The sequence below is a fragment of the Protobothrops mucrosquamatus genome, unplaced genomic scaffold (assembly GCF_001527695.2).
Source record: "Protobothrops mucrosquamatus isolate PMUCROS unplaced genomic scaffold, P.Mucros_1.0 scaffold1055, whole genome shotgun sequence".
NCBI lineage: Eukaryota > Metazoa > Chordata > Lepidosauria > Squamata > Viperidae > Protobothrops > Protobothrops mucrosquamatus.
This window is the reverse complement of record NW_015387287.1, coordinates 33,509-44,802: the sequence shown is the minus strand read 5'-3', so window position 1 is coordinate 44,802 and position 11,294 is coordinate 33,509. Positions and strand designations below refer to the sequence as shown.

Sequence of the window (11,294 nt, the reverse complement as noted above, 5' to 3'; positions counted from 1 at the left end):
AGCTGGAGGCCTTTGAGACTGCAAGTTTTACATGTTGGCAACAGAGATATTGAAGGTTGGGGAATAATAAATACAGTTAAGTAAGAATATGATCAAGGAAGGGAGCTGCGTCTCTTCCCACTGTCTCACACACAGCCTCCCCTTAGCCAATTTTACTGGGTACCTGCCTCTACTAAAGAGTAATACATGTAAAAAGCCAGATCAACCCTTAAACCATTGTTAGAGGCTGCCCCGTTTGAAAAAAAAAAAAGTAAGAGTCTGAAAAGAGAGCTGACAGGTTAGGTTTTTGAGGAGAAGAAGGAGAAAGAAACAGAGCGTGGAGATGCAATTTTTTTTATTTTTATTTTGTGCGGACTTATTGAACAGGTGTCGAAAGGGCGCGAGGTTTAACCTCAAGCTTCTTCCTCTGCCTCTTCTCCAAAATCCTCCTCTTCCTCAGCCGTGGCATCCTGGTATTGTTGATATTCAGAGACGAGGTCATTCATGTTGCTCTCAGCTTCTGTGAACTCCATCTCGTCCATGCCCTCACCTGTGTACCAGTGTAGGAAAGCTTTACGGCGGAACATGGCGGTGAACTGCTCGGAGATGCGCTTGAAGAGCTCCTGGATGGCTGTGCTGTTGCCAATGAAGGTGACCGCCATCTTCAGGCCACGGGGAGGGATGTCGCACACGGCCGTCTTGACGTTGTTGGGGATCCATTCGACGAAGTAGCTGCTGTTCTTGTTCTGCACGTTCAACATCTGTTCGTCCACCTCCTTCATGGACATACGGCCTCGGAAGACGGCTGCCACAGTTAGGTAGCGTCCGTGGCGGGGATCGCAGGCTGCCATCATGTTCTTGGCATCGAAAACTTGCTGCGTTAACTCTGGGACTGTTAAGGCCCGGTACTGTTGGCTGCCACGGCTGGTCAAGGGAGCAAATCCGGGCATGAAAAAGTGGAGCCGGGGGAATGGAACCATGTTTACAGCAAGCTTGCGGAGATCGGCGTTCAGCTGTCCGGGAAAGCGGAGGCAAGTCGTCACACCACTCATGGTGGCAGAGACCAGGTGGTTAAGATCCCCGTAGGTTGGAGTGGTCAGCTTGAGGGTACGGAAGCAGATGTCATAGAGAGCTTCATTGTCGATACAGTAGGTCTCATCTGTGTTCTCCACCAGCTGGTGTACTGAGAGGGTAGCATTGTAAGGCTCCACCACGGTATCTGAGACCTTGGGAGAGGGCACCACGCTGAAGGTATTCATGATACGGTCAGGGTACTCTTCACGGATCTTGCTGATCAGTAAGGTGCCCATCCCAGAACCGGTTCCACCCCCTAGAGAGTGGGTCAGCTGGAATCCTTGCAGGCAGTCACAACTCTCAGCTTCCTTCCTCACAACATCTAGGACTGAATCCACCAACTCGGCACCTTCTGTATAATGACCTTTGGCCCAGTTGTTACCAGCTCCACTCTGGCCTGAAAGGGGCAGAAGAAGATGGGATATAAATTATTGTGTTGGGTTAGGTAGCCGCCCTTCCCCTTTGACTGCAAGCTACTTCTGCTTTCCTGGCCTTTTCCCACCAGATTGATACAGATTATCTCCTTGAACGTGCAACACTATTCTTCAAACCCACCATAGGAGGAACCTTCAGACTCATACACTTTGTGTGAATCCAAGTTTCTGAGATCCTGTTTTAATGGAGCCTAGACCCATACCTTTCTCTAAGGGACTCTGATCGATTACAGTATATTGGGAGGATAAAATAAATTACTTAATTTTTATTTATATCCTGCCCTTTATTATTATTATTTTTATAAATAACTCCAGGTGGCAAGCATGCCTAATATTTCTCCCTTCTCTTTTTCCCCCGCAACAAAAACCCTGTGAGGTGAGTTGGGCTGAGAATGACTGGCCCCACCCAGATTTTTACGCCCAAGGCAGGACTAGAACTCATTGTCTTTTGGTTTCTAGTCTAGCACCTTAACCACTGGACCGAACTGGCTCTCTGTTCAATGCAGTCCTCTCTACAGTGTCCTCCAAATATCTCAGACTGCAATTCAGTTTATACCCAAGCCATGAAAATGATAGCCTAGCTGCACATCTAGAGGGCATCAGTTTAGGTATCAATGAACTGCTACAGTCTCCTACAAATTAGGTGGGCTTCAATTCCCAGAATCCTAAGTGTGCCAGCTCAGGAATTCTGGGAATTGAAGTTTACACAGTGGAGACATTGAAAACTTGGAAGGCAAAACCGAGCATTCCAGAAGAAATAACTATCCCAGCTTGCCCTAAAAACACTTATCTTTGCCTGCCCCTCCCATCGTATCAATGCTCTGTAAAGACCTCTTCAATTCCTCCTTCAATAGCAATGTAAGTTATCAACCCAGATTCCTAATTTGACGAAAGACACTGCTCATACCTAGACAGGTATAGTCCTTCTATATTTTCCCCCATCAAATGTAGCTACAAGTAGCAAAGGGTGCAGGGAAAGCAGTAAGATTCTTACCAAATACAAAATTATCTGGTCGAAATATCTGTCCAAAAGGTCCAGAACGCACTGAGTCCATGGTTCCTGGCTCCAAATCAACCAAGATGGCACGAGGGACATATTTGCCACCTAGAGAAAGAAACAAAGGTTTAATGCCCAGGTGTAATAGATTAAGTCCACTGCAGTAGCCAACTGAGCTTCCTCCGATGAAAAACCAAATTACATTTGGGTCCTCGCTTTCAAATAGCTTGCTTTTGCCTACTTGTTAGATTTCAAAGGAAAAGCCAAGTGTTGGTAAGACGGTCAATGAAATTAAAGGATGTCAGACATTCCTTATCTATAGCAGGGGGATCTCCAAACTTGGCAACTTTAAGATTGTGGACTTCAATTCCCAGAATTCCCCAGTCAGTATAATATGGCTGGCTAAGGAATTCTGGGAGTTGAGAAGTCCACAAGCCTCAAAGTTGCCAAATTTGGAGACCCTCGATATATAGGATGAGTGGAAGGAACACAGAAGCGGGTATCAGAGGTACAAAAAGGAGAGGGGGAAAAAAAAGAGGCATTTCAATATGGTATTAAAAATATTATAAAATAATCATTTTCCCAATACACCTTTCTCAATCCAATTTATTAGGCTGTTATAGGATAAGATGAAGTTTAAACCTGAACCAGGCTTTTTAATAGAGGTAGTCCATAAACTCAAGGGGGGGGGCTAGATGGGAAGAGGGAGGCTTCAAGGGAAACATCTCTCCAAGAAGAGTATCAAGGCTAAATGGCTGGGAACGGAACAGAGCTACATGCAAGTCCTATCCCTAAAGTGACCATTCTGAAAACATCTTTTTTTAAAAAAATTTGATTGGACTTGGAAGAACCAGTGATGGGGAGGGGAAAAGTTAAACTGGGGGATTTTGGGACGCAAACTTCAGTTCTGGCTTTGCTCTACTGCAATTCGCTTGACCTTTTGTAAACTATACCTTTCTCAACAAATGGAGTTAAGGATCGTTCTTGCCTTTTAAAGGTTCGGGTTGAGGCAGGTCTGACACTGTCATAAAATGCAGCCACATGGCCACGGAATGCTGCAAAGTCTTAAACGCAACGCAGCGTGTTGCCAAGTTCCTGTGGTGGTCACATCACCACAGGAAGGGAGAGCACTTTAAGAATTTAGGATCTGGGTCATAAGTCCCCTTTTTGGGGTTGGTCGTAAGTCCACAGGTAAGAAATAACTATTAGAACAGGGGTCTTCAAACTTGGCCCTTTGATGACTTGTGAATTTCAACTCCCAGAATTCCTCAGCCAGGCATGCCTGGCTGAGGAATTCTGGGAGTTGAAGTCCACAAGTCACCAAAGGGCCAGGTTTGAAGACCCCTGTATTAGAAGCTTACTTTTAAGTTCACATAATGAATGTTGAGATTCGTAGCAAGCTCAGGCTATAACATTGATGGCGAACCTTTTAGAGACCGAGTGTCCAAACTGCAACCCAAAACCCACTTATGCATCGTCGGGTGCTGGGTGGATGTGACTCATTGGGTAGGCGTGGCTGCGGTGTTAACGGCAGACTGGGTGGGACTAAAAAGTTCAATCAATTCCAACTTTGCAAGTTCTCTTTTTCCCGTGAGAAGTTGAAATTGACTGATTGACTGAACCTTTTTTTTTTCCCACACGGTGGCAGAGGCCCAAAGCAAAAAGGTTTTATAAAACCCAGCTGAAGGCCTAGGACTGGGGCGACGGCGCACGTGCCCACAGAGAGGGCTCTGAGTGCTGCCTCTGGCACCCGTGTTCGCCACCACTGGCCTATAACCTTCTGCCCATATACTTACTTCTATATTCTATATTCCATTTCAATACACAAGGACATAACAGAAAAAAAATGATTCTAGAGGAGACAATGAGGAAATTCAACAAATGTTCGTATTTATCTGTTGGAAAACATTTGGATCAAAGCATGCCAATACAGTGAGGGAGGGGGAAGAGGAGAGGAAGGCTTACCAGTGGCCTCATTGTAGTAAACACTGATGCGATCAAGTTGTAGATCACTGTCACCATGGTAGGTTCCAGTTGGGTCAATTCCATGTTCATCACTGATCACTTCCCAGAACTTCCCAAGGATAAATAAAAAGAGAAAAGATTTGGGTTAGGATGAAAAAGAAAAGCGGTGTATTCCAGCAGTACATTTACAAAAGGAAGAAATGATCCTTTTTTTCCCCTTTCCAAATTATATGGCAATTTAGGAGACATACATTCTTGGAACAACCTGTCATGAAATATCTGCCTAACACTGTGAGACACATCCTTAAAAAGTCCCAAGTAGATATCCTGTGCCAAGTTCCCCCCCCCCACTTGGTGCCCCTGTGATAATACTATAACTAAATGCCTTCTCACTTAGCAAGAGTGGCTGAGGCCAATTTATAAGGCCCAGTACGAAAGAAGGAACAAAGTCCACAAAATCTCTTATCCTAACTAAAAACCACCACCCTTCCCTAATCTAGTGCTGTACAGCTGTGGTGGAGTCTCTAGCCCTATTGGCAGGGAATTTGGAGTAAGATAAACCATCTGGAGAACAACAGACCAACAAAATGAGGAAAAGAACCGCCAAAGAGAGGTCTTCTCAGAGGAGGAAAATATAAGAATCTCTTTCCTGACACGGAGATTTATTCAAATCACATATTTGCATAGGCCAGGGGTCTTCAAACTTGGCAACTTTAAGGCTTGTGGACTTCAACTCCCAGAATTCCTCAGCCAGCCCTGAGGAAGTTTGAAGACCCCTGGCCTAGGGCATAGACCTAATTGGCTGCAGCACCTTTGAGCCAAGAGCTCTCCGTCCTCAATGACAAGAAGAGTGAATTCAAGATATGCTCAGAATCCAATGCTATCCCCTTAAAACAGTTGCAAGCTGGAACCTGGGCATTGTAAGTAGACTTCAGGGCTCCGCTCCCAACCAGCCAAGACTTGGCCATGCAATTATGGGGGAAACAACATGAATGCAAGTGAGAAGGATTTATGCCTATTTTAAAAGGCCCAGCCATCCTAATGCACCAATGATCTTCACGTTAATCACAGTCCCTTCTTTTAAAGCAGCAACAAAACTGTCCCTCTTAAAGGACGGAGGAGCTGACTAAGCAGCTGCAGCAGCCCATACAAGCCCTGCTTTGTTCTTTATGAAGCCCAGGCTTTCATCAAAGTCGCTCTTAGCTGTAGTGTAATCCTCTCTATTGGCCCTTCTCCTCCCTCCTCCTCCAAGGCAAATCTTACAGGTGCAGACTGCCTCTCCCACCATCCCATCTTTAGAAAACAACTGTCCTTGCTTATTCATCGGAGGAGGAGATCTGATGGACCTGCAAAGATTCCTAACTCTCAGTTTGAAATGGTCTCTTAGCATGAGCTCAGGAATGAGACACATACACATACCCCTCTTGGTCCTTAAGAACGTCTTGAAGGCTATCCTTTTCTGCAGGATACTTTGTCATCAATAGCGGATGGATTTCCCTAAACAGGCTTAGAAACTGTTTTCATTTATTCTGTTTGTTCCCCTTTTCTCTTGATTGACAATTGCCTTGAATGTTAAGAAGCAGGAGGTATTCTGGGCAGAACTTCTCAATACCTTGCTATCTTGGCTTACATTAGACTTCGGGAGGATCTAAGCCAGTGGTTCTCAACCTTCCTAATGCCACGACCCTTTAATACAGTTCTTCATGTTATGGTGACCCCCAACCCTAAGGGCTCTCCAAGCGCGCACAGACACCGCCCACTCACCCGCCATGCCCGGGGCTCAGCGCGCCTCACCTGTCCTCGCCTCATTTCCAAAGGTCAACAGCCTGCCCAGCTCCAGCTGGCTGGGGAGGAGGGGCAGGAAGGCCACTCCGCCGGCTCCCCCAGCCTGGTTGGAGACGCACCCAGGCGGGGAGAGGGAGAGAGCCAAGAGGGCGACAGCGTCGGCAGAGCTTAATTCAGCTTCCTCTGTGGAAAGGGCCGCGAAGCAGCGCAGCCTCCCTTAGGACAGTGGTTCTCAACCTTTTTAATGCCGCGACCCCCAACCGGTCGTAAGTCGAGGACTAAACCAGTCGTAAGTCGAGGACTAAACCGGTCGTAAGTCGAGGACTTTCCCTGCCCGGGAGCGCCGCACATGCGTGGTTCCGCCTCCTTCACCGGCCGAGGCGTAGCTGGCAAGCGGCAGAGATGGAGCAGGCCGACCACCAGCTGGCCCAGCTCAAGGGAGCCACCCGCCGGAAAAGGGGGAAAAAATGGCGGACAGCCTTGCTTGGCGACCCCCGGGAAATGGTTGATCGACCCCAAATGGGGTCACGACCCATAGGTTGAGAACCGCTGCCTTAGGAGATGCTCGACGGAAACGAATCCGGCGCTGCAACGGCCCCCAGCTCGAAGCCGTGCGGAGATGGATAGAGGAGCAGTGTCTCGGTTCCTAAGACCATCGGAAATGTGTTTTCTGATGGTCTTAGGCGACCCCTGTGAAAGGGTCGTTCGACCCCCCCAAAGGGGTCGCGACCCACAGGTTGAGAACCACTGATCTAAGCTGATTTAGCTCCAAATACCCAAAAGCCAGACTGCTAAACTTTGCCTTGGAAAAGAGGCCCCCAATCTTTGGCTGATGCTAGGGAGGAAAATTTGGGATTCTGAGGGCAGAAAATAGCTGCGAATTCACAAAATGGCGGCCAATTTATATGATGATCCATCACAAAACAATATAAACTGGTGGTATTGCTTTAGTGGCTGGAGCTGCAGGGCTGTCAGTGCCAGAGGTGAGTGGAAAAGACACCCCCTGAAAACAAGACCTGATGTCTCTTTTGGAGACAAAAATAAAAAATAACACTGGGTCTTATTTTCGGGGAAACACAATACATCAATAAAACTAACTAAATTGACTGACCCAGGGGTAGGCAACCTTGGCTCTTTTCTGACTCGTGGACTTCAACTCCCAGAATTCCTGAGCCAGCCATGCTGAGGGGAAAGGGAGAGGTTTCCAAGCTGAGTCATGCTGGCTCAGGAATTCTGGGAGTTGAAGCACCAGGATCAGCGCTGCTTTCCAGCTGACTGGTGCTTCTTCAGGGCTCAGCAGAAGCACCAGGATCAGCGCCGAGCTCCAGTTGGAGCCTGGCACTGATCCTGGCGCTTCCGCTGAGCCCTGACAGCCCTGCAGCTCCAGCCATCTCTCGCTCAGGCTTGTGCAGTGCTGCCACCGGTTCAGCTTATTCCCCTCCCCCGCTACTTTTCTAGGATGGTTGCGTACCACCTGCCAGATGCCAATGTACCACAGGTGGTACCCGTACCACTGGTTGAAAAGCCTTGGTGTAGGGCAAATAGCTTCTATCCTCTTTCCCATTTGAGGGAAGTCACTGTAGCTATACTCAAAGCAGCAAGCGACCCCTGATAATCATTCTTGGGGAGATGAAAAGCAGATGGAGGATTTTTCACTCTTTCACTTCAAGCAAGCTTTTTAAAAATAGACCAGGATACCTAATAAAAACATCTAGAATTGGATCCAGGCAGGATATTTTTAGAGGCGTCTGCTGACTAAGGATTGTAGAAACTGAAGTTCAATACATTTAGGGGAAAAAACAGACTGGGGAAATTACTCTACAGACTTGGAATTTAGTCTCTAACATACATCTGTATGCCTGCTTTGATAGAATAGGGAATAATTAAAGATGCCAAGAACTAAAAACACCCATTTCCAATTTAGTGTCTCTCTGTTGGCTGCAAATTATAATTATAGTATGAAGAGAAACTAGTCTTAATGTTCCAATTTCCCAAAGAGTGTAGGGAGAATCTAATTCTGCAACAATTCAGCATCAATTGCAAAGATGGGTGCGTAGCTGACAAAAATGCTAACAGTACAGAGGCAGCTATGGTTCTGGGCTATTTTCCAATGCTAGAATGAACTTGCAGGCTATTGCGACTTATTTGTACTAATGTGCAACTTATGTGTGTTTGTGCTATTTCCTATACCAGTGGTGGCGAACCTATGGCACGCGTGCCAGAGATAGCACTCAAAGCCCTCTCTGTGGGAACGCGCACCATGCCCCGCAGATGGCAATCATCCCTCTTCAACCAGCCGCCCGCTAACTCGCCGAGGTCCCATGTGGCCAGATGCATCCCAGCATGGCTGGTTTCCCTCCCCCCATCCCATCCCTCCTGGTGTCACATGCTCTCCTTTTCAGGGGCACGACCCACTGCATCGCCTCCTCAGCTGTCGGCCGGCTGTTCAGCTCAGAGGTGGCTTCTCTGAACTGCTGGCGGTGGGCTACGGAGCGGAGCCCCAGAGTGCCCCAGTCGAGGGTCCAGCCGGCTGTGGCTGCTGACGGACACTGTCAGCCCCCATGCGCTCGCTGGCCTCTGTGTGCGGGGACCGATGGTGTCAGGCAGCAGCCGCCCTGGCCCCTGGCCCCTGCCTCGCCTTGCCCTGTGACAATGATACCCCCCGCCCTACCTCACCCCACAGGATGAGCCTCCTGCCCACCGCCCCACCTGCCAGAGACCCCCTGGATCTCCCCATGAGAAACATCGAGGCGACCACGCCCACTTTGGCCACACCCACCGTTTGCCATGACCATCACAGCCACGCCCACCCAGTGGGCCACGCCCACCTGGTACCCGGCGATAAATAAGTGGGTTTTGGGTTGCAGTCTGGGCACTTGGTCTCTAAAAGGTTCGCCATCACTGTCCTGTACTGTATCCATAAATCAACTCATGGATTAAGGGCCCCATGTTTAAAGACCCCTGCTCTAGGCTGACTATCAGTGCTGAGGAAAAGAAACATTCCAAGCATTTTTCTAAAACCAGTAATGGCTGATTTAAAGGACACTCGGGCCCATAAACAGCCTCCATTCATCCCCACCATTACGTCCCTCAAAGGAACATTTTACAAAGACTTGGAAGGAAAGAAGCCATTTCTGGAGAGATATTGTTTTTGCTTCTTGTAACTGAAAGGGCAAAGAATCTTGCAGCATCTCAAAGGCAAAACTTATTTAAAATTGCCCAATGGAATGTGTTGTCTTTCAGATGCCAAAATTCTTACAGGGTTCGGGCAAACTTTAACGTCACCTTGGAAAACAACATGATTAATATGTTTTAGCGTGTAATTGTATAAAATCTAGCTTCGTAATGAAGTGCCTGCCTGGACAATCTTTTCCAAGGAGAAGATAATAATTTTGGACGCTATGGGGACCTTCCCAAGACTAGTGGCTAACTTTCTCCACTTAATACATGCAACGTTCCTCCTTATAAGAGCCAACAAAGGGGCACAAACCACTTAGGGCAGGGATCACCAACCTTGGCAACTTTTAAGACTTGTGAACTTCAACTTCCAGAATTCCCTAGCCAACATGGCTGACTGAGGAATTCTGGGAGTTGCAGTCCACAAGCCTTAAAGTGGCCAAGGTTGGAGACATCTGTCTTAAGGTTTGTAGAAAATTTGGAATGTTCAAACCAGGTTGATGGTTACTTCCTCAAAATGCCTGCCATGGAGTGTCTGTTTATTCACAAAATGGCTGCCATAGCACGCATCTTTGTCCCAAAACACCCATTTATCAGAAGGCAAAGGGATGGATTTGTTCCCCACAATCCTTGGATATATTCCTTATTTTTTTTTGCATATTTCCGGGCAGACAAATGCATTCCTGCACATAGTGTTTGCATTGTACTGTTGCCACCAACATTTTTATTTCCTAGGAATGCCTTTGGGCAGTGTGGTATCCCATAATTTCTTGAAAACAAAGGTGCCAGAAACATTTGGTTTACAACTAATTATTTTTCATTAAAAGAATCCAGAGCAAAAATTGCAGAACTAGGGAGAAGGAAACATGTAGGCACCAGGAGAAAGATTTATTGGCACTAAAATGTTCTCAGATATGCCTTGCTCTCTGGCCAGAAATTCCTCTTCCTCAATTAAATTGCTCAGTCCTTCTCTGAAATCACTTCATCCATGAAGCCAAACAGTAAAAGAAGGGAGCATTTAAGCAAGTCCACAAACATTTGAACCACGGATTGGTCAGGAAGGGGCCAGGAAACAAATCAGTGGACAAGCAAAAACTGAAAACCCTATTAAAAAGCCGCAGCAGATCCAGTGAGTCTCCTCCCTGCCTACAAATTATATGGTAGTCTCATAATCAAAAAATCCTCCTTTAGAGATCCCCACACAATGTTTTTCAGATAAATGAGACTTTCAATTGCCCAAATTCAGGGAATTTATCAATTCCCCAATGCCAGACTTTGTAAAAGCTGCACTAATCTACTCAGGAAAATATAAGAAGATTCATGCAAATGCAGCTCTAGCCTTGTCCCAACCTCCCCTTAAGGCAGGGGTGTCAAACTCAATTTCATTGAGGGCCGCATCAGCATTGCGGTTGCCCTCAGGGGGCCGGGTGGGTGCGGCCTACTGGTGGGCATGGATGGAATGGGTGTGGCCCAATGGGTGGGCATGGCCAGCTCTACATCGTTCGCGTCAAGGGTGCCTGTGGGGGCCTGGGCAGGAGTGGGACAGATCTGAGGGTCTCTGGCAGAAGGGGGTGGGACCGGGGCAAGTGCCAAGGCATGGTCCACTGGAGGAGCCTCACTGTTCCTCTTAGGCCATGCGGGGGGGGGGGGGCTTATGGAGCTAAGACTCAATGTGTTTCAGCATAGATGGCCACCACAAAATTGTACATTAGCTCTCTTCCGGCCAGACTGGGCCAAGGCAGCGGGAGCCGTTCCCTCACTGTTTCCAGGATTTTATTTTATTTATTTATTTATTTATTTATTTATTCAATTTATATCCTGCCCTTCTCCTTACCGGACTCAGGGCGGCTAACAGCCTTATAAAACCAGTACAACAATAAATA

The 11,294-nt window shown here is 47.3% G+C and overlaps 1 protein-coding gene across 1 annotated transcript; it reads right to left on the bottom strand.

The window, feature by feature from the left end:
- Nucleotides 1-7: 7 nt before the first annotated feature.
- Nucleotides 8-4,570, bottom strand: LOC107291118 (tubulin beta-7 chain-like). The gene is made up of 3 exons (XM_015820079.1): nucleotides 4,450-4,570; nucleotides 2,482-2,592; nucleotides 8-1,450 (listed from the first exon to the last, which is right to left on the bottom strand). Exons 2-3 carry the CDS (start codon nucleotides 2,540-2,542, stop codon nucleotides 393-395), a joined length of 1,119 nt encoding a protein of 372 aa, XP_015675565.1. The 5' UTR covers nucleotides 2,543-2,592; nucleotides 4,450-4,570; the 3' UTR covers nucleotides 8-392.
- Nucleotides 4,571-11,294: the final 6,724 nt, after the last annotated feature.

Bases quoted from the DNA above. Each gene is read 5' to 3' on its own strand.
- LOC107291118 (XM_015820079.1), bottom strand. From the start codon at position 2,542: ATGGACTCAGTGCGTTCTGGACCTTTTGGACAGATATTTCGACCAGAT. The intron at 1,451-2,481 runs GTAAGAATCTTA...TGCCCCTTTCAG, and splicing joins ACCAGATAATTTTGTATTTG to GCCAGAGTGGAGCTGGTAAC.